Source organism: Etheostoma spectabile, chromosome 10 (assembly GCF_008692095.1).
Source record: "Etheostoma spectabile isolate EspeVRDwgs_2016 chromosome 10, UIUC_Espe_1.0, whole genome shotgun sequence".
Taxonomy (NCBI): domain Eukaryota; kingdom Metazoa; phylum Chordata; class Actinopteri; order Perciformes; family Percidae; genus Etheostoma; species Etheostoma spectabile.
In genome coordinates, this window is record NC_045742.1 from 1,753,042 (window position 1) to 1,777,670 (window position 24,629).

The following is a 24,629-nucleotide window of genomic DNA, read 5'->3' on the forward strand; positions in this document are numbered from 1 at the left end:
CCCTCGGAAACATCTATTTACAGTAAAATGAGGAGCTGAACTTAATGAAGCATAATGTAATGACCTTTTTTATGGAACAAAATCAGATAAAAAAACAACAATTACAAGACCATCAACCAAAGTGCTGTGACAAAAAACCTAAAAAAAAGGGCAAAAAGAGTAAAATCACTCGGAGGAAAACATACAAGCAAATGAAATAGAGGTTAAGGGATCCAGTCAGGGGTGAGTGGAGGGGTCAGACAATAATGGGGGACGCTACGCTACAGACTATAGGGGCAAACCCCACATTCCACATGTGTTCTAATATGAGACATCTGATAGCTCCTGTCTACTTAGCTCCAATTAAGAAAAAAAACAACTAGATTATTTATTAACTTTCACAGGACCAGAATTTTAAAATCAATTTGGAGTCAGAGCGTAGCGCTGAAAAGGAAATAACATAGAGAGCTGACTCATCTGCGTTAGGAGATGACAGCATGAATCACTTTCTCAGAACAAAAGCAGAACAAAAGCAGAACTGGGACATAGTTCCAAACATAATAAAGCTGCTTGATTATTATTATGGATTATGCCAAGATATTTTAAGTTTCAAAGTTGTTTGTTTTTTGAAGACTTAAGTTGTTTGTAAGATGTGTTTGGCATATAGGCATAACATCCTGTCTGTTTGCTTAGGATTTAGAGGCTCCATCTTCCTCGCCAAGTCAAAACACGTGTGTGTGTGTGTGTGTGTGTGTGTGTGTGTGTGTGTGTGTGTGTGTGTGTGTGTTTGTGTGTGTTAGCTCAAACAGACTGGTGAACTGTACAGGGTGTCTCTCTGCCTTTCCTCTGGCAATGAAGATGAAAAGAAAGGCATAGAGACTGAATGGACTTGGTCCCATGCTAATTGAATAGCATTTATGTGTTATTCAAATTACACGGATTGTTCGACCTTAAAAGGAAATAAAGAGTGCTCTAGCATGACACATTATAAAGAAAAAGATGTGGCTCTATAATAGAACCATGGGGGGCACCAACAAGAAATATAAAAAGCTAATCTCAACCTCATCATCTGAGCCAGAGGGTGCAGAATAAAGTTACAATCTGTGTGACAGATTTCATAGTGAATGCTAATCTACAAGACACAAAGACATCTGTGAAGAGAATTATGACGCTACTGGGCTCCTCTGTTTACAAAAAACAGATCCAAGTTATCCTTTGATCCACAGGGTAATAATGATCCTTAATAATGAAGGTCCTTTACGGTAATAATCTTTTTATTTTTTTATTTTATTTCTTTTATTCCTTTCTTGTTTTTCTGGTCTGGAGCCCTATTCTCCCACCCACCACATGCTTGAGTGCTCTGGTCTATGCTATGAGTATTGAAGTCTACATGTTACGGTCTTCTTTGTCTTGTCTTGTTTCAAAATGCCTTGTGATGTGATTTCTGCTGCAACCTAATTTCCCCACGGGGACAATAAACATACATGTAAAATTGTCTACTAATAAAAGTTTTACAACTGAGTAGTTTCTTATCATCTGATGATGAAAAATAACAGCTGCATGCCAAGAAGATGATTGCAACCCATTGGAAATGGTACAGTACTTGGTACAGCATTGCTGACTGTAAAGGCCATGCAGTAGGCTGATGCGGCGGCATTCTTGTCTTCTGATTGGTCCCTTGACTTGTTTCTGTCTGTCTGTGTGTGTGTGTGTCTGCTTGTGTTGTTGTTTCCCTTCTTCCCGTCTTTCTTCTGTGTTTTTTTTTCTTATTGGTCCTGAGACACGTTCTCATGTCTCAGCATATTGTTTGTAATTGTTTGTTTGTAATTGTTTTGTATCTTAAAATAAAAACATTTGGTCACAAAGAAATACTAGCCGACACAGTCTGTTAGCTGTCTACGTTTGTGACAATGGGAAATTGTTATTTACTTGCAACAAATATTGAAATAATCAATAAATCCGTGTGAAACAGGGACCTGGTTCCTACAGTTGACTTTGAAAAGAAAAGGTATAAATGAGTGCCCAGATAGACCAGTTGGTAGAGCGGGAGCCCACATACAGAGGTTTACCCCCCGATGCAGCGGGTCCAGGTTTGACTCCGACCTGCAGCCCTTTGCTGCATGACATTCACCCCCCCTCCCCTTTAATTTCTTCAGCTGTGCTATCAATAAACGCCTGAAAATGCCCCAAAAATAAACAAAATAAGGTGTACTTTCAGCCCTCTGCTGTACTTTTGTTCTTTCAATTAAGATTTTGGGATGAGCAGTCATTTTCTTCTTAAATTATGCCCATTTTCCAGCACATCTTGCTGAAAATGCACTGCACCCACGGAAACCTACTTAGCATAGACGCTGGGGGCAAAAACTCGATTGCATAGGCATAAAAGAAGGGACTTTTCCACATTCACAGCGAGAGTGAAAGCTCAGTCAGCTTTTGAAACTTGCATTGATCCAGGGCCACAGAAACTCCATTTTTTTTACTGCAGAAAGACCAGAAAGTCATAACAGTTGAGCCAGGGGAACAGGGGTTTGCTTTCCCTATGATGGAATATATTGCTGACGACAGGGATTCGTCCTTCCAAATATTCAGTGTCTACAGGTCCTTGAGAGTACAGTTAATGAGAGCTAGGTCAGTTGAGAATTGCCTTGCTGTGGCTACCTTAAAGGATAATTTTGATTTATTATAACTTGGGTATTTTTGTAGTCTTAGCCTTTACTCCTATTGATTATGAAAACATTGTACAAAAAAATTTTTTGTAGGCTGATATGCACATTTTACCACCCTATGTAGGTTAATTGACGCTGCTTTCCATGCACCTTGTACTGGTATTTATTTGTCCTCGTACTTCTACGGTTGCGTTCCAATCGGAGTGCGTGTACAACGTGTTGTGTTTATACTTGCCGCACGCCTAAGCGCCCTTCGGGGACACAAATAAAGCTGAAGGGGGGTTGTGATGGCGCAGTGGACAAGAGACGTGTCTTTGGTGTGAGAGACCTGGGTTTGAATCCCACTGTGATACTTCAACGCGTCCCTGAGCAAGACAAAGTAAAATCGGTTTTGCATTCTATCACCCCTTTAACCCTTAGATGCTCTAGAGGCGTTTGACATATATATATATATATATATATATACATATAGCAATTGTAAGTTGCTTTGGATAAAAGTGTCAGTTAAATGACATGTAATGTTGAAGTACCTACAGTTTGGTATAGGTCTGGTATGTTACAAACGTTTAAATCGCTGCTTAAGACGCACCTGTTTGCTGTAGCTTTTAACCCTCGTTAAACTGGATTCTGATGTTTTAAAGTGTTGTTGTTTATCTCCCTGTGATGTGATGTATTTTGGTTGTAGTAATTTTTACACTTGTTATTTATGTACTTAACATCAACCCTGTTCAGCACTTTGGTCAACTGTTGTTGTTTTTAAATGTGCTATAGAAATAAAATTGACATTGACATTGACATGGGTCAAAGTTTACTCTCCAGATGCTGATGATATTCTCAGATCTCAGCAATAAACTCTGAGCACAGTGTTCTTATATCTGATACGAATGACAAAAATTAAGACCCAATTTGTGATAAACTGACACCAGTAGGTTTAGTGATACATCTTGTCTACCTGGCATCCCTCTATGTGTGTGGTGTGTGTCCAGTTTCAGGACATATGGTGATTGCTGCTCTGGGACACTCATTCCCATGCTGGAACGTTTGAATGAGAAGAGGTGCTGATTAGCGTGACCACACACACACACACACACACACACACACACACACACACACACACACACACACACACACTTAAATAGCCCCAACAAATCCAGCCATGTGTGCCTGGGAGATAAGGTGCATCCTGCATACTCTTTCTACATACTCTCTCTCTTCCTCTTCCTCTCTTTCCCTCTCACTCTACCTTCGTCTCTCTCTCTCTTTCTCTCTCTGGTAGAGTAACACTTAATTCCCCCTAATTCTCTAATCCTGAGCAGGGCCGCTGCACATACAGTCAGCAGTGGCCGAGGCAGTACACAAAGCAGGGCCCAAATGGTGGAGGATTTTTCTGGCCATTTCATAAGCCAATTACAATAACTGTAACAACAACAACAACAACAACCACTCGTTCTACCTGTGAGTAGTGGCAATACAATACCTATACATATATAGGTATTACATATATATAATGTTTTTTTTGATATCTTATATGTTTCATGAAAATCTTGTTTCATTTCACAAAAGAGGACATTCTTAAATGCCAAATATTGCCTAATGACAAGCAGCTGTGCACACACTTTGCCTAAATAAAACTGCCCAATAGCATAATATATATCAGATTACATGTTTTACAGTGTGGTATTAGTACTTTTCTTTGAGTAAAGGATCTGAATACTTCTTACACCACTGATAGTAACACGACAAGACCTGCACATGTGCGTATATGTTACACCCTTCGATATATTATTGATTGAGAGAAAGAGCGTCAGTAAGTAACTGAGGCTGACTGACCAGGGCACAGAGGAGGTCGACAGCTTCCAGGATCAGCTCCTGATGTCCTATTCTGGTGACACCCAGCTCCTCCAGCTCCTGATGGGTGATGTGCAGCAGCTGCTCTCCCCCCATCTGCTCCCGCTCGAAACTCTTCACGTACTGCTGGAGACAGTCGTCCAGACCTGAGGAGATTACAGACAGACACAGGTTAGCCAGTGCTGATGTTGGTGTGCTAACACTGGGAAGAAGAGGCCGTCTGGTCAGCCTTAGCCAAAAATTATTCTTTTTGGTATAATGATGATGCATTTCGACTGCATGGTATGGCATGACTCTACTCAATCCAACTTGCTCTTTTTTGGTTTTTCATTAGCAGACTTTGTGGATAGCACCCATGCTACCTGGTCCCTTTTTCGATTGGATTCCAAGTGAGCTGAGCTACTAGGAGATGCCGTTGCAGACCACTGATTGGTCACAGAGAACCGTCACTAGTGTAACACAGGATGTGCACTAACCATTTTTTTTTTAAATAGCCAAGTTACACTTAACAGCTGCAATGTTTTTATTCACTCGCCCCGTATTTGAAAATTACAATGCGAAATAGAGAAAAGCACCTGGTACCAGAAGGGAGATGAGTCGAAGTAAATGAAGCATTATGCCCCCTCCCAGAGACAAAAATATAAAAATGAGTAGGACATCTTTATTACCGACTGATAGAAATACAAATTTGAGTTCCTGTCTGTCATGTTCTGGTCCACTTAGCTGCAACACAGAATTCAGGCACGAGTGCAGACACCCACACAGAAACTCAATGGGAAAATCTGCCAAATAGAAAGAAAAGCTGAACACCAGCCTAAAGCCGGAAATGTCATCAACGCTTTATTGGCAACTGACTAACTGTTACCTAGAAAATACGACTGTTGGTTTGGCTTTCCAACATGTGGTGATGATTGCACACCATGCTGGAATAAGATTTCCCTTTCCTTTGCTTTTCACATGCTATTTTGCATGTAAAGGCAATGCTTTATTAGTGTTTGCAGAGTTGCAGAAAAAATGTATTTCATGCACATTCTCAGACACGTATAATAATATATAAATTATATAACTTGATGATAATAACAATCTGAAAAAAAGCACTTTTAGTGGTTGGAAATTGATGGTGCATCATTTTTCAATAGGGTTACATTGCAGCCTAACACCAGACCAATTTCAAAGATTCTCATTCACATTAGTCACTTTGATACAAATCCATGGAAAAATAGGGTCCTGGATGAACAATACTGAAATTCCCCCTTACTGGTGTGTCCAAAATATACCCAGCTATGTGAGTAACATATTGACGTTTGACTTTCCGCTGTTAAGCTGTGGCTGCCCGCCGTGCAGAGAGCCAATCAGATGCACATAGCCGTGGTGGGTCCAGGATACTATTGATCAGTATGAGCCTCAGGCTTTAAACCAAACAAAGTCAGTAGAAAGCACACCTCCCCACAGACCTAACGCACAAGCCTACTCCAAAAATGAGCACACACAGAGCAAAAACAATACATTAGAGGAAACCAATCCATGCACCCATACACACACATGAAACCACAGAGACACGCAAACAGTGCACTCTGCCGCTCCGTAAACACACACACCTCCAACACAATCACACATACAAATACAATTACAACTGCTGTTGTTATTCAGGGTCTCGACGCCTCTGTGGAGGCACGTCGTTAAAGCCGAGTGGAGCTGTGAGGAAAACACTGATGCCCAAGGGAAGCGATGCTGACAGGGAGCAGACAGTGTGGTAGCACCTTAACACAGTCACTCTTACACACACAAAGTATGAGCAAGAGGCATCTTGCTCTTGGTATACCATGGGACATCACAGACAAAATATAATCTTCCTCTTGCTCTGAGTGACACGGACAAACAATCTTGTCACATACAGCGCAGAAGAGCAATTGTAAATCCAACACGTCAGTAAGAGGCTCTTCTCTGTAGCACCACAAGTAGAAATTGTTTTAATGGAATGCATTCCCCATGGACAAACCCTCCTATCCCACATCTCAGTATGTGCTCCACATACGATAAAACAGCATATTTCATGCAAGGCTGTTATGACATCACGTTTAGAGATGAAGCACGGGAATACTACACATGTGAAATCAAATACAGTAGTTGCATGTGATGACTTGTTTTCACATGTGCACATGTAATTTGGTATTATTATCAGCTAAAACTACAAATACAGTTCAAACAGGCCATTTTCTTGCAGTGAATACTTTTGACACTTAAAGCAGGATGTATTTAGCTACAAATACCTTTCACTTCAGCAACAATTTCACTGAAAGACTTTTTCTTGTAATGGAGTATGTAGTTTTTTGGTATTGGTCATTTTACTTTAAGGCACAATAAGTAGGATTTTCTTATAAAAACAATGTGCCTAGGCTTGTGCACAGCGCACACACACTATGCTTGTTACACACACAGGGACGCACATTATGCTTGTTACACACACGGGGACACACACTATGCTTGTTACACACACAGGGACGCACACTATGCTTGTTACACACAGGAACACACACTATGCTTGTTACTCACACAAGGACACACACTATGCTTGTTACACACACACGAGGACACACACTATGCTTGTTACACACACAGGGACGCACACTATGCTTGTTACACACACAGGGACGCACACTATGCTTGTTACACACACAAGGACACACACTATGCTTGTTACTCACACAAGGACACACACTATGCTTGTTACACACACACGTGGACACACACTATGCTTGTTACACACACACGTGGACACACACTATGCTTGTTACTCACACAAGGACTCACACTACGCTTGTTTACACACACAGGGACACACACTATGCGTGTTACACACACAGGGACATGCAGCAGGACACCCACATATGCAGAAGATTACAAATAAAAATATGATGGTGTAAATCCTCCATCTTAATAACAATGCTCCGAGGTCCAACCGCGCCTGGCTTTAAAGGGAATGGGAGAGAGCCTCTGATTGGCTGTTAAAGGGAATGGGAGAGAACTTCTGATTGGCTGTTAAAGGGGATGGGAGAGGACCTCTGATTGGTTGATTGCATGTTACCCAGAACACACCTTTATGATTACTTGGTATTAGGATCCACTGGTTTAATCTTTAACATTAGCATTGTATTTCATAAGGCCATGATATGTTTTTGTATGTAAAATATGAATCTAAAAATAAGTACTATAGCTGTTAAATAAAAGTAGTGGAGTAAAAAGTACAATGTTTGTCTCTGAAATGTAGTGGAGTAGAATCATTGAGTAGCAATAAATGGAAATACTAGTACAATAACCGGTACTCTCCACCACTGTATGTGACATATACATACATATAGAAAATGATGGGTTATTATTCCAAATCTGACTTCAATGTGTGGACAGTTAACGTGTTTATTGTTCTGTTTTCACTGGAAAGAGCTGTGAAAACCTCTTCTGATTGTTGTCCACTCTCATTTCCAGTTTCTCATCTTTATTCAGACAAACCAAAAAAAAAAGATGTGATAATTCATTTCAACACAGCTCTGCGGGTTTTTTACAAGAATGTTCTTGTGACCAAGTGCATTGCTACATTCCAGCATTATATTTAAATGAGCTGCTTTTCTATTGTTTCAGTGCAAAATGTTTATAACAGTGGGAAAATAGTCCAGCGTAATATAATAAATCATCACCGGTGTTGGCAGAGATATGGACTGAACATGCAGATTTAGCTAGCCAGCAGCTAGAGATACGAAGACAGCCATGCAGGAAACATGGAAATATGGAGGCAGAGCAGCAAGAAAGCCCACTTCTGAATATGTGACTCCTGGCCTTCACTATCAAAGAGACATGAGAGGGGAAAGAAAACTGAGAAAAATGGAAATCTAGATGTCCATGTGAGCCTCCTGAACCGAATCAATACATCCTTCTCATTTCCTCCACCACTCTCCCATTCGTCCTTCTCCATTTTCACCCCTAACTCTGCTTCTGAAAGCGCTTTTTAATAGTAGTCATGTCGTACAACGTGGCATGTTATGGCTTATGTCATCATAATGCAAATGCAATTTCTGACTATATTTACCACATGATGCCAGTATAATATCTTCACTGCACATTTAAGATTCTCTGCAGGTGGAATAAGTGGCTGAACTTTTTCCATCCTTATTATTCTAGTCTTCTCTTCAGTCCTCTCTCTGGCATCGACTCATTAATAGTTGCACCTTTTTCCTTCTCTTTTTCCCCTCTCTCCACCTACAGTAGTATACAAAGCATATTAATTATATAAAGAGCTGATGAATAAAGAATCACAAAGGACCAGGCTGACATCCATGGCTGCCTCTGGGAAAGCCCCCTACTGTAGCTATGTCACACACACACACACACACACACACATACATACACACACACACACACACATAAATGGTTGTCTGAGTTGACAGCAGTTCATCTTTAAGGTATGATGGCATTTTTTGTGTCAAATAAAATGTGAATTCTCACTTGCTTTCTTGCCCAAGCATAAAATGGCACATGGACACAAACGGGCCTACATTCACACATATGCATACACATTGTGACACACAGCTGCTAGCCAATCAGATGAGTCAGAATGCCTCCCCTCGAGGACAAGCAGCTGATCCGGGTTCATCTGCTGAGTTCATATGCCAGCTGGAAATAGCACATGGTGCTCACAAGCACGCACACACACACGCACAAAGTAACTAACGCAAAGGGGTCAGGTTCCTAAGCACTATACCTCGCGAGCCGGTTTGTTATAGTCAAATGATGGAGATGTGACTAAGATCTGCAGCGGTTGTGACTACACACAGCAACAACAACCTTTTTCTGCCTGCCAAGTGTCTTCTCCCATCTGACTGTTTACTGTGTTAACTGCAGGAACTATGAAAGCTGACGTCACTGCTTAAGTACGCCATGTAGTGTAATAAGAGACAAACGGATTCTAGTAACGGATCCTGTGTGCAGCGGAAATAAACAAAAAGTAATTTTGCATGAGTATTGTCGGAAGTGTCTCACTGTGTAATCAAGTCGTAAACTGCTGCGAGCTTCCCCTGGGACTTGAGAATAAGATATTTTTTATAATAGCTTAGCCACAGATAGTTGAAATTCTGCATCCACAGTGTGTGGAGTCAGTGGTGCACCGCTCATGTGGAGACGGCAGGTCACACTAATGTGTTTCCTGTTAATATTATCTTTCCTGCTGCATTCAGGAACCTAATGTTGAACAGTATTTGCTGAGCCGGGGCAGTGCCTGCTCATCTCCCATATTGCTCCCGTTGGATAACTCTTGAAACACAAATTTGTCGATAATTGTCAACTGTCTGTTTTTTCCCCACAGTCTGAGAGAGATAATAAGATTACCACATGCAGCAAGTAGCCTCCTCCTAAATTCTGCTGTGAGAATTGGGTTTGTGAATTGGAGTCGGTTCAGTGATTTTCACTTTTAAGCTGAATGAGATCCTTTTTTATTTTTTTATTTTGAGCTTTGAAAAAGCATCACAAACTAGTTCTGGGGTTTGACCGCCGACTCTATTTTGTGTCTGCTGGTTAAAAGAAACAGCGTCCTCATGCTGTTTCCTGTTGTGAGTTATGGGATCTTGCATGAAAACATAATTTTCTACCAATGTTATAACAGATTATAGATTTTTGTGTTTTTGTCTGTAGTCTTGGCAGAAGTTTGAATTGAACTCATTTGGAAAAGCATGATGTCACATCCTTCTATCCACCAATCAGGATTTAGCAACATTTGAATCAAAGTCTGCATGACAGTCCCAATGACGTTTTGGAGCTCTTTATAAATAAGAAAAAATCTGAACCTTATCTTTGTTGTTTATTTCAACATGAATATGTCATCTTAAAAAGAAGTTCTCAGGGGCTTTAAGCTCAAACTATCTCTGACCAAATTGATTTCATAAAATATGCAATGATGTAGCAAGGTAGGAAATATGTAATCTGTCCAGGCAACGCTTAAAGTGCCCATATTATTAAAAAAAATCTTTTTTTCTGGGATTAAAGTTGTTATTTTGTGTCTCTGGTGCTTCCACACGCATATAAACTTGGAAAAAAACACATCCATGGTGTTTTGAGTGAGATCCGGTTTCTGATTGTCCTCTGTCTTCAGTCTCCAGGTGAGCTGTTCAACATCTGCACGGCTTCTACGTCACTAGAGACGAGGTGGCTAACCGTAGCACATGCTAGCTCGCTACAACAGCCACTAATTGACCATAATATCCAAAAGAACTACTTCCTGTCCCTGTTCTACTTCCTGTCCCTGTTGTGCAGGTATTCCACAAGGGGCCCTGGTCTAGAAGAAGTCTCCCAGCTGATCCTGCCTTGGACTGACCAAAGCTGGAGAAAGAGTTATCTAGCTGATGGATCTTACCGAGCTACTGAGCATGTGCAGCTCTCAACAAAGATAGGATAGAAGTGAGATGTCTCACTCTGGAGCTAAAACAAAGACCTAAACACACAGGGTGGAAAGAGGATCTGCAGCAATGTGCAGTACACCAAAAATATGGTGTTTTTTGAAGATGAAACCATGTAAACCTCTTCTGGTCCAACCTCAAAATACAATTATGAACCTGAAAATGAGCAGAATATGGGCACTTTAATTTAAGTTACCTTTAATTGCAAACAGCTACAGACTTGTCCAATTAGATTTGGAAAGGAGTTTATAAATAAGCAATACTATTTTTCATCCTTAATGATTTTAACAACTGCGTTATAAAGTAATCAGCTGCAGTGTTTTTAATTATCAAATACAATAAATCAATCAAAAGAATTGAGTTTTTGTAGCTTGAACCACAACTTTACCACAAAGGCCCTAGAGTGTTATTGTTTCTTGTGTTTTGTCCCCATGGATTAATGTGGTAAACACATATTATTTTATGTTAGCAAAACTGATATATCGCTGTATGAACACTGAAGAACGCCGCGATCCCGACCATCGCTAAATCCCGAGTGTGCTGAGGCTTGAGCAAGCATCCCATGTTGACAACTTCAACCACGCTTCACGCAATCCCCTCCGATCTTTTGCAATTTCCCGAGCTAAATAAACCCCTCCCCTTTGGTAACACAGAGCGAGAAGAGGCCTCCGAGCAGAAGTGAGGGATCAGCAGTTGCTGCCCCTCAGGTCCCTGCACCGATGCTAGGCTAAGTAGCACACATGCCCACTGTATTTACACACACATACACTGTAACGAATTTGACTGTGGATTTTACAGTAAACACCTGGCAAAAAAGTTGCCAGCAAAATCTTGTAATACTATTAGTTACGGTTAACAACTGTAAAATAATTACAGTATAATACAGTATTTCTTTTACAGGTTATTGTTGTACAACATTACAGCAATGTTTGTTTTTTTAAAGGAAACAATATTTTATGTTAATTTATTATCTTGTATTCTTTTCAAATTACAGCTATTACCTGGCAACTCGAGTTGCCAGGTAATGTCTGTAATTACTTCACAATACATATGTTGTTGTAAATCTCTTTTTACAACAACATACTGTATTGTGAATATTTACGCTTTTTGCTGGCAACTCGAGTATCCAGCAAAAAGATGTAAATATTTGACAATACAATACGTTGTTGTAAAAAGAATATACAGTTAATTTAGTTTTTTACATGTGCAGCTTTGCTGATGCCTGTTAAGTGTTTTAAATAAGACCAGGCTTGCTTTTAATTCAAAAACCATCGCATTAGATTCTCTTTAACTGTAAAAACAAACCAGAGTCCGAGATGCAAAAATGACATGACATTTTATTATTAAAATGCAACACAGTGTAACAATACTGTATGTTTTAAGAAGGTAACTTCTATTTTTCTTAAGAGCTCATTATGACCATATACAACCAACCCGATAATCGACCATCGGACAGTCCGGCGAGGTTGGTGACTCAAGTCTGTTTGGTGTGCTCCATGTTTAACTAGTGAACTGAATCTTGGAGGGCATTTTGAGGAACCATCTGTGTTACTTTTTGTCATTTTTTGACGTCTCCCTCTCCCCCTACCTCCCGTCGAGTAGGGAGGAGACGCAAGGGTTAATGCAGTTCCTCTTTTCTCTTTTGGATCAACGCCGTTGTTGACTTGGTTCCACTTGAAGGGTTCAGTCCGATGAAGCATCTGAAATCACAAAATCACATGCAAATAAACTTGATGAAAAGTGCCTAAACTGCTCTACAGGATACAAATACATCCAGTGTGCTAATCTGTATGTGGGTGTGTATATGTGTACATGCATGCGGGTGGTGTATGTATAAGATGTTTACAGATCCGTTTTTGTAAGTTTGCTTTGAGTAGTGGGTAAGGTTGGGGCAGGGTGGGCATAGACAATCATGCATAACTGTAAAATGAACTTTCAGATTTCTTGTGACTGCAATAAAAAAAGAACAAGTTGTAGTTATTCACTACAATGCTCAGTTTACCTCAATTCAGAAATACTTTTCAAAATGTACAATCAAATGATCTTATTGTCAATGTTTGAAAAACAATAAACAGTTTAACAGCTCTCAGAATGAACGCCATTACTATAAATAGAATTGGTTCTGCAATGATTTTAAGCATTTAGGGAAATAACTGCTAACTTACCCTTTTTATAAACTCAAAAACATTTTAAAGGGATTGACTTAAGTACACTTAAAGCAATAAAATCTCTGTTACTCATAATAACAACTCTACAAAATAATGATCAACCGCATTCTACTTCAAGCACATAGTTACCTTTGAATGAATTCAGTGTGCAGAGGCTTGCTCCTGGTACACCATATAAAGATGTAGTAGCTCGAAAACAAAGCTGCCATCCCAGCCACGAAGTTGGGATGTGGAGGCCCATCCACCGGACCCTCGATGCTCAGCATCCAAACGGTTGCTGTCAGCAATTCACCTAAACATAAAAAAACAAAGAAACACAAAACAGCTTTAATTAACTAACCACTATGTGCCATTAATTTATAAACAAACCCTGAAGACTAGTGTTCATACCACACCCAAACTGTCACATTTAGAAATGCCACAGAACATAACATTCAGGCATAATCGCATTAATGTTTTTACCTGAAAATCGTCTTCAGCCATGTAGTTGTTGAGTACTGTGCAGCGATGGCGCTCTGTTAGGATGTTTCCTCCCTGTAGTAGGCTAACAATACAAAGTTGAAAAACACACGTTATGTTGGAATATAACTGTAAATAAACAGTGTGTTAGGCGCCTATTGAGAGTGTATAACCTTATACACACCATGGCCATATAATTTATTGCCGTGTTTTCTTGCTTTAAATAATAAGTTGTTACAGCTATGTTTGGGTTGACATAATTTGTTACACAGATTTGATGTTAAATTTAACCCTTATTGACAACTCAAGAATTGAGCACCAAGACTTGAGATACCTATAGAAAATGAATTATTTCATTGTTGCCAAAAACGTTTGCAATTCATCAGTTTTCTAGTTAGACTAAATTTATGCACCACCAAGGCTGTTTAGGGACCCATTCTGCTGAAATATTTAAATACACCCTTTTATTACAGGTGAAAAAACACATGTGCACTGCATGACATAAACTGCATCTGGGTTATCAAAAAGTGGCCATGTCGTTAAGGGAAGACTCCTGGGTGCCTCACATCCCGTTTTCATTCGAATTTCTCAAGCCTTTTTTCACCCAGACTATCATTAACATAATGACGAATGTTTTAAACGGAGCCAGCCTATGTCGGACTCTAACTTGGTTCATAGAAGAGTTGTTAAGTTAAATATCAACCGAAATTAAAAGGTCTTTTTCAGGGGTCGTGCAAAGTCAAACGTTATTATAATTTAGTAATAACCTGTTAAATCGAACAATGGGCTTTCGCTTCAATGAGGCAATTTTTTCAAACCATCGGGTTTTGTATCAACGTTAATGGGCCACCTGCAGCCGATCTGAGGCGAAGCGGCTAATGCATACGGTTAAGCTAGCTAGCTGGCTTTTTTCACTAAAGTTGACTTCAATTAGCTAGTGTTAGCTAGAACGATAAAGAAATGTACAGTCAGACAGTCACATATAGCTAAATAAAACATTGTGACGTTAGGCTAACGTTACTTACCAAAGACCCGATCCCGTGGCGCCCGACCGTCCTGTAGCACAGTGCTGCTGCATGCCTGCGTGACGTTAACATTGACGTTACAACACAGACTTTGAAGTCTACTACCACGCTTAGTTCAAAATGAATAAATAGAAAGGGTAAACCGTTAACGCTAACATTACACCCACTATACTTTCCTTAACTAGCATTAAACTGTTCGCTGGGATTGCTTCCTTCTGAAAAGTCTCCAGCTAATGTTAGCTAACGCTAGCATGAGTGAACTTTATCGTAGGGCCTGCACTAGACTGAAACACGGTCAATTTAGGTTATTTCAACCAGCATTAACCAGTTAAACCACAATCTAATAATTAGGCTATTATAGTATACTACGTATTGTGGCTGAGTGGAGTGGCAATGTGGCTGGTTGTTCTCTGCAATCCGCCATCAAATGGTCTTGTGTAAGCAACTGCCTCGTGCAACGCATTCAACAGTAAATAACTGTACCTGTAATTTATCATTTACAGTCAAGCGCAAATGCCTGTAATTTATTATGGAAAAAAGCTGTCAACTATGTAATAGTGTTTTGACCCATAATGCATTGCAATATACAGCAAAACATTGTAAAATGACAAAACAAGAAGTTACTGTAAAATTTAGCTGTAGAAATTACAGAAATTTGTTACAGTGTATACACACAGCCTAGATATGTGTTCCACACACTGACTGAAAGCCACAATAAAAAAATAAATTGCATTTACAGATGAATATGGCTCGAACTGAAAAGCTCTCTCACAGCAGTTACTTTACTGTTTGGCCATCAACATCAAGTGAAATTAGTCAAACCTGTGTATTCCTTTGAGATCATGTAAGGGTCAGAGTGGAGCCTGGGCTAAGCGCGGTGGCAGGCAGAAAAGACTCCTGTCCCGTCGCCTAAGACCCCCCCCATCTGTGAGCTTCCAGCTGGAGTAAGTGCTTTGAGTGGGAGGAAAACTAAAAATATTCCTACTGTGAAATATTCATTACATCATGACAGAATATTCTTAAGACCGTGGCATTTTAGCTCCCCGGTATACAAGCTTTCAAGTGCACCCGCAGCCTCGTCTCTGAAATCCAGCTAGCAGGTGTCAAGAGGCAATCTGAAGGAACACGGCGACGACAGAAAACAGGGTCAACCAGGAAGCTGCAAGGAGTTCAGAGATAGAGCTGGACTCTGAGGACCTAACCCACCTCCGAGAATCTGAAGAACAAAATATGGTGTTTTTTGAAAAGGAAACCATGCAAATCTAATCTGGTACAACCTCTAAATACAATTATGAACCTGAAAATGAGCAGATTATGGGCGCTTTAATATGCTCACATGTTGACATTAAAGGGTTATTCCGGTCGATTTCAACATGTAACTCTGTTTTGGTTTTTTTATTTGCAGTACTGTCAGTAGAAAGAAAAATGAAAACAGTTGGTGCTGCCTACACCACTTTATCTTCCTGCTAGAGTTAGCACCCAACAGGCTTAAACAGGGCAAGTTTTAAACATGTTTTTAGCCTCTAAACATGTTCAAAATGTCAATAAAAGTGCCTCCCCATGTGCAGCATACTGCTGACTGCAGTAGATGTGACAGAAAGGCATAAAAGTTGTGTTAATGGACTTCACCGGAAAACAGGAAATAAACAGAGGCATGGATTAACTGGATTCATGTTTAATGCTTTTCTGTCACATCTACTGCAGTCAGATTCACTGTGATCACTTGGAATGAATAACTGCACATGGGGGGGCACTTTTAATGACATTTTGAACATGTTTAGAGCCTAAAAACACGTTTAAAACTTGCCCTGTTTAAGCCTGTTGGGTGCTAACTCTAGCAGGAGGAAAACTCAGTGTAGGCAGCACCGATTGGTTTGGTTGTTCTCGCTATTGACAGACCTCCACATTTAAAAAAAAACAGAGCTACATGTTGAAATCGACCGGAAATCTCCTTTAAAGCTGCTCTACTAAATATTTTTTTGTAAACAAGGGATCAAATGACGATCAAATGTCGAAGTGATATGCCCACAGACACTCTGAAGATCCCCTCACTTCTATGGAACATTTTCAACTCATAGTTTAGGTTTTTACGAATGCAACGTTGCTGTTTTGATTCAGTCTCACGGCTCTCATCAGCGACGTTCCCAAGCGCATCGAGCAGCTGGTTCCGAGAAAAAGCTCCGATGCTAGCCGCAAAGCACCAAACGACTAACAGACAACGTTAGAAACTAGCTGTTAAAGAAAGCGTAGCATTCAGCTGCTAAAGAAATATGTTTCTCAGATGTTGGTGGAGAGAAAAAGAAAGCTAGAAAAAAGAGGTAATGCATGACTTCGAATCAAGGTTGTAGTGCTTTTTCTTTTTTAAAGAGGCTTCTGTAGTCCTCCATGTTTTCTTCTTCACACTTGCCGAGCCCAGGAAGCGACAATAGCCGTTAGCAGCATCAGCAGCACCTGTGAGATTATCATGTGACAGCGAAAAAAATGCGAAAGGCGGAGCAGTATGTCCTGTGTGTCCCTTATGGGCTAACGTGTTTCAAGATGGAGCATGAATATGGAGCGTCTACCCCAGATCATGCTAATGCAAATCTAAAATTTCAAGCTAAAAGGAATACTTGGAATTGAGAGTGGTGGTAAATATTCATGAAAAAGGACACGTTTGTGAACGGACGACATCGATTTTGGTAATGAACTACACACGTTACAGACTGGACCTTTAAGAAAGTGGCAGTATTTGTCAGAACACAATAACTACCACCGAAGTCCAGAATAACTCAAGAGCCATGATGCCATAAAAGCTGATCCCACAACGTGATTTTTTAAAGATTCTGAAACATCGTGTAAGAACCAGCTGTTGGTCTAAGCTTAAACAGACAAACCTGCTTTGCAGTAAAGTTGACAGCTAAGCTGACATAACTCCAGATCCTCATCCTGGCAACTATAAAAGGATAAAAGCCCAAATGTAGTTTAATCTTTTAAGTCAGGCTTTCTCAACATTTGCAGGCTTGTAAACCCAGCAATTGAGTTGTCATGTAAATTTGAATCATCACACAATTACTTGCCATACCCAGAAATCTTCAGTATCTGTATATCATGTCATCTCGTGTGGGGTCCTGACCCCAAAGTTAATATATGTGGTTGTAAAACTGCAGCCCCCGGAACAACAGGTGCAAAAGCAACCCACAAACACACACACACACACACACACACACACACACACACAGGCTCCTCTGTCCGAGCGCCCGGGATAGAGCGGGTGCTTTGATATGATGCCGACTCCATCCTCCCATTCTCCGCACCGCTCTGCCATCGCTTCTGTGCTCTCCCCCTCTTTCTCCCTCATGCCCACCCTTCCCCTTGCACACTCCCTCATTTCCTCCCCTCTCTTAGGCTCCTCAGCCTTTCTTTCATTTTGCTTTGCGCCTCCCCATTTCTGAATGCTTGTCTCTGCTCTCTCATTGCTCAGGGCCATACAACAGGAGGGGAAGCTTGTGTGTGTGTGTGTGTGTGTGTGTGTGTGTGTGTGTGTGTGTGTGTGTGGTGCAGCGTGTGTATGAGCCTCACTATGTGTCTAAACGTGTGTTCGAGGCTTGCAGGATGTAGATCGGGCATCTGTGTTCGTTGCTGGTTCCCCATCTTATGACATGTGCTGTGACTCTGACACGATCAGATCTGGTTTCCATGACTACCGATGCCCCACTTAAAGCTGCTGCTCCAGAGTTGTGTGCCTATGCCTGTGTGTCAGTGTGCATCCAAACATACATAAATACCATATATTTCAGTGAGCATGTGTATTCCTTCGAGTGCCTGAATCTATATGCATCCATATGCAGCGCATGCATCTCTGCATTTCTTTTGTGTATGAAAATCAATTCCTGTGTGTGTGTGTGTGTGTGTGTGTGTGTGTGTGTGTGTGTGTGTGTGTGTGTGTGTGAGAGAGAGAGAGAGTGTGTTTCCTCATAATAAGGCAAGCTCTTTAATCTTTAATGCAGCTGAAAATACAACAAGCACACAGTCAGAGCCAGGGGAAGCGTGTTTTCCAACACAGACTTCTTTACCATGTCAGCGGGAGACTAAATCAGGGGACACAGTATGGAATGGTAGTAAACATGGCTCTCGACACCCCAGGACACTCAAACGACCAAACAACATCAAGGGGATTCTTTCAACAGAGGTACAAAGCATTTCCTGCCGTCCCTTTTGTGCCATTGCTATACATGCACGCGTTTAAATCCATCTATATTTGTACATCACATCATCTCAGTCTGGAATATCACACATCACCTTTATTTTTAGATTTTTTTGTTCCAATAAATCAGCACTTAAAGAGGAAAAGAGCAGGATAAGTGAGCTGCCTTATTCATTTTCCTGCCACTGTATGCATCAGCAGGCTGCTGATACTGTGCGCCTGAAAGCACAGGGTGATCTGATGAGATACACACAGCACCGAGAGCTGAGAAGAAAGTCCATTTTTCTTCGCTGCCTAACACGTTAAAGCACACATCCTAACGCGTCATACTTTATACATCAATTGCGTCTGCACACACCCCAGCAGATACATACCCCTCGCGCACACACACACACACACACACACAGAGGAAACTCCTCCGGTGTGGGTGTTCAAATCAAAACAAACGCTGATGAGTCATCTTTCTGTGAGCCTCACCAGTGTTCTGCTGCTGGAGCCGGCCTTCTACAGATACTCTGCAATCCTAACGAGAAAACCTGAGACATCTAGCTAAGCAGCGGTTATTGCTTAGCTAGATGTCTCAGGTTTTCTCGTTAGGATTGCAGAGTATCCCTTCTCGGACAAAGCTCGTAAAAGCTTATCCTGTCTTTATCATTTGAAATCTCCAAGTCCAGGTTGATGATCTCACACGGCCAACTTTTATGCAAAATGATCTCAAAGGTGGAACGATCTATATGAAGAAAAGCTTTACTTACAAATAACACTGCTGGAATGTAATTTAGTACATAAGTCCTGTACTTAACTTATAATGAACTGTATTATAATTATTTACATGTATCACTTATTTCTTCAACTTCCCAACATTTCATGGAAAAAACATTTAACTTTCTACACCAGAAGATTTGTTTGACGGTCACTAGTTTCTTTACAGACTAATTCTTTACAAAGACAAACATGTAGGCCTAATTATCTTATAAAATATAACTTACTTAATTACCCAGCAGTACATCAAGTGGCTACAATTAGCTCAGCAATAAACCAGCTAACTGATCCATTAATGCATCAGTAGTAATATCCCATACTTGTGATTGAGTGTTTTTACAGTGCGATACAATAATAATGCTAAAAAAAAAATGAGTATAGAATCTATGAAACTAAGGACAATTATAGCCAACATTCCATAGAGCAATAATATAAATTGCCATTGGTCTAAAAGTTGTAGGTGTTTGCTATCAGCACCTTTGTGTCTTATATCGGTGTACATTTAAATATGAATACTTCAACAACTTTTTTCTCTTATGGTAAGCTAGAGAAATCACTACAATACTTCTTAAAGAAAGTCTCAGTCTCACTGCTCCCTAAAAAGTGCACAAGACTCCTCAGATCAGCGTGAGAGCGATGAAAAGCTTCCAGAAAAAGAGGCCACAGTGAAGCCCCTGTAAGCGCACAGATTAATACTAGCCTTTCGCCTTTTACTTTATTCATAAGAAAATAAGATCTGAGCATAAGCCTGCCACTGAGGGTCTAGGCTTGAAGCCCCGCAGGAAAAAGGAGGAGGCTTCATAAGAACAGGGACAACACTGGGAGATGATGTCGAACGTCTATAAAAAGGAATCAGTGAGAGGTGGAAGAGGCCAGGAGACTCATTTTCACAGAACACACACGAGGACACCAAGAGTGGACCAGTAACTGAGATGAAACAATTTACCCCCAAGACGACTGGTGCAATCGTGTACATTTTTCTTGGTCTACATTTTACTGATCACAAACCTACGAGGTTGTTTGAGTGCAATAGATTAGCTGAATTCTGCAAATAATAGCATGGGTGACAAATAATAAAATAATCTTTTTCTTCTCCAGATTCAGTTTGTAGGTTGAAACCATAGCTTCTTTCTGACCAAGTAGTTACAGGAACGGAGTTAACCCGTCAACCACGCAACTTTGTGTTTTTCTGCAATTTCAAAAAAAAATTCCACACTTTTCTCAAGGTTTTTGTTGATTTTATCCAACGTTTTGCTCACTTTCAGGGTGTTTTTCTATTTGTATTTTTGTTCAATTTTTTGAGAAGTTTTTTATTCAGATGGTTTTTTTTTCCCTTTTTCCAATCTTTTTGATCACTTTTTTAACCCTCATGTTGTCCTCGGGTCAAATTTGACCTGTTTTTCCGTATTTTTATCCCAAAAAAGGAGCCTTCAAAATAAGCGTTGAAAATGTCAACATTGGAAATATCAAATAACTTTGGAAAAAACATTAAAAAAAACACCCAAAACATTGAAAAAGTGACAAAATGTCGGAAAAAGCATAATAGTGTAAGATAATAGTGTTGTTGTTTTTTCAAGGTTGATGGGAAGACAACACAAGGTTTAAACAAGTTTTTGTCACCTTTGGCGATGTTTTTGATTTAAATCACTTTTTCTGATTTATTTGGTCATTTTCTTTGAGCGCTCTAGAAGAAGATGTTTCTGTAGATTTTTCCGTTTTGGGGTTATTTTTTTGTCATAGTTCTGATATAGAAAGTATTTGTAAACGGGTCAACTTTGACCCGAGGACAACAGGAGGGTTAAAGGAGCAGTCCACTTCTAAACAGTTCTACTAACAAAACCCGCTATGCCATTTGTAGTCACACTGGCCAAGTAACCATAGGAACTGACCCTCTGTTATTGTTACACAGCCATCTAACCACCACTATGCCGAAAGGGGAAAAGACCCTGCTGCCCTGAAGTAGGAGCTAAAAGAGTTACAGGAACTGTGGTCAGAGGAACTCAAGAACCCCCAAATTGGTCCAGTCGGAACACAAGAAAATACGGGTTCTAGGAACGTTGAATCCCTCACTAACATCTCCATGTTCTGGCTTTCCACTGGCCATTCCAAGCTGAAAATGATATAGAAACATTCACTTCCAAATGTGGTGATTTCCTAGTGATCACAATATGAGAGTAAGGTAAATGAAATAACTGACAAAACCCAGCACCTCCTACAACATCTGTATCCACTTGTTATGTTTTCATATCCAGTCTTCACATACAACTTTTCTTATTGCTCAAAGCTAGCATTTCTGGAGTCTGTAAGGGGAAGAGGAAGCATTGGTTTTTACGTGGGTGGAATGCAAATCACTGCCACATGCAGGATTTTGTTTTAGCACATGGTTTTTTGGTACCGACTCAATCATAACTTGACTTACTTGCCCTAAACTAGCGGCATGTGCTCCACATTTGGCAATAAATGATCACTTACTATCATACTTTTCCATATCCTGAGGCCAAACATGTCCGTAAGTAAGTTACACCTGTGTAACTGACATGTGTAGCATCAAAAGAACTACAGTATACTAAGACCAACATTTGGCCTGTTACTGATCTAATCTTCAATCAAATTTCACTTCTGCCAGTAAACACTCCACGGATCAGAGGAACTCCACTGGCTGCTCACTGTGGCTGAGGAGAGCAATTATAAAACCAGGGCCATTATCGTAATCACTCAACGTAACGCATCCTAAATACTCCCTCGCCATGTCCCCTGAGGGTCTCACAACCACCTTGACTTCTAATCTCAGACATCAGGGCTTTACCATAATGCAAAGGAACTATATCAGTCTTAAAAAACACACGTGAGAAAACACATACAAATCCCTCTGTATGTGTTGTTAATGCAACACACAATCACACAATCACAAGTGTCTATGAGCATTGCATTGTAGGTTTGAGTCATCACACAGAAGTAAGTGATTAAGTCATTGTCTTAAGTAAGGGATTGCGGACACCCTCCCTCCCCATTTTAATTGTCTGTCGTTAGGCCTACCACAGTTTTTCTCACAGCTCTGTGTCTGAGCAAAGTGTGTGAGAATAGCTCCTACCACACACACACACACACGAATACATGCGCGCGTGTACACACTCATCCATGGTGTCTGTTTGAAAGGACATACCTCGCGCCAGCAAAGCGAGCAACAGAAAAAGAAAAGCCAGCGTGATCGGTGCGTTTGCCTTATAAGGCAGGCGGCATTGCGCTGTCCACGGTGCTGAAAAACTGACTGTACGGCTGGCCTTTAGGTGGTGGGGGGGGAGGAGGGGAGCGCGCGCGGGGGGGGGGGGGGGGGGGGGGCGGAATGCATGCAGCTAACTACATTAATCAAACGCGCGCACACGCACGTAGACACACACATAGAACGAGATAGAATCGGGGCCTAGAGCATGTGTGGCGGTGAGTGAAAGAGCAGATGACATATAGTCCACATTCATTGATGGTGCTGCTGATGGAGGCAGCAGCAGCAGCAGCAGCAGCAGCAGCAGCAGCAGCAGCAGCAGCCTATAGGCTTGGCTCTCAAGCAAGCGAGATGACAGAATGCTGAGCCTCCACTCCCTGCTTCTTGGGGACATCCATTTCACTGCCCTGGCTCAAACGCATCCCTTCTACTTTAGGGACTTTAATCAGTCTCCCACTACAGTTCCAGCTGCTAAAATCACACGTCAGCCTGCAGGTTTGGATAAGGAGCACACACATGCAAACAGAGTGGCCCTCCGCTGCTGCTCACCACCACCACCACCACCACCACCATCCTAACCCTCATCATCATTCTCATCATTCCACCCATAAGCAGCATGAACATGAACTACTGATGCAATCCAAATTTACCTTTCATCCAGTCCAGCACTTGCTTTGGTGTCCATTTACTTATAGGTTCCATAACCAAAGCCATTGTGTCACAGTCTCTCCGAGATGAACAGCACAGGACTCAATGCGGGCGACATAAAACGACTTGTCAGTCACATCTGGAATGACACGGCTGTGGAGACATCTGAGGGAAAAGAAAGCTTTGTTAGTTTTATTCTCTCCATCAGAGCATGGCCGCCTGCAGAAACGGTGAACGGGATGCGGTGGTGCAATCCACGCGCACACACGGAGACACGCACACGCTCTCTCCTTTCCCTCCCTCCTTCTCGTTCCCTCAACTCTCGCTCTCTCTCTCTTCCTCGTGCCTTCCCGCCAGCAGCCCGCGCGCTGTGAGAAGTGGATTCGGTGGGCGCGAGGGGATGGAGCGACCCCTCCTCTCTCCTCTTTTCCTCCCGCCCGCCTCGCTGCAGCATCACAAGGGCCACCACTCATAACACAGACCAGGGAATGGTGCAACGCACACCATATAGGGAGGATCTCTGTCTAACTCCCTCCCTGCCTCTCACACACACACACACACACGCGCGCGCGCGCAAACATAGGGACAGAGAAAGAAGGGATGTATGGACAAATTACTTATGCACCCCTTTAATGAAATGTATGAGAAAACACCATGAATCATATGAAGTGCAGTAGATTCTTTTGAGTATCACAGACATACCATAAGCACCTGGAATATTACAGAAATATATATTTTATTGTCACAAGGTGAAGGGAATAATGTCATCATTAGTCTTTCCTTGGTAAATTGTTGTCACCTGGAGGTTATTTGTGCCGTACGGCAGCGCGTGCGACATCACAGGGCAAGGCAATGCCTTTATGTCAGCTGTTTAAGTTTAGTTTAGCATCTGTGGATGAGCAAATCAGCTCGGTGCATGGGCTCAGCTGTGAGGAGCAGCGCCCCCTGGTGCGCACCTGGGACACAGGTGACGTCATGGATTAAAGCAGCATCCCCTCACCACACACACACACGCACACACACACACACACACACACACACACTTTATACATAGGGAGAGGTAGAAAGTAAAGGTAGGTAGGTATAGGTCAAACAGGCATAGATAGATAGATAGATAGATAGATAGATAGATAGATAGATAGAAAGAAAGATAGATTGATAGATAGATAGATAGATAGATAGATAGATAGAAAGATAGATTGATAGATAGATCAGAATCAGATTTTTG

General features: G+C 41.2%; 1 protein-coding gene and 1 long non-coding RNA gene across 2 annotated transcripts in view; one reads left to right on the forward strand and one right to left on the reverse strand.

Moving 5' to 3' along the window:
• LOC116696791 (connector enhancer of kinase suppressor of ras 2) overlaps positions 1-23,904 on the reverse strand; it is a 69,846-nt gene extending 45,942 nt beyond the window's left edge. Inside the window, 2 exon segments of the mRNA XM_032527962.1 lie at positions 4,476-4,639; positions 23,404-23,904. Of these exon segments, the coding sequence (XP_032383853.1) occupies positions 4,476-4,639; positions 23,404-23,467 (228 nt within the window). The 5' untranslated portion in view covers positions 23,468-23,904.
• Positions 1-24,629, forward strand: part of LOC116696805 (uncharacterized) — a 451,372-nt gene that overhangs the window by 369,227 nt on the left and 57,516 nt on the right. The window lies entirely within an intron of this gene.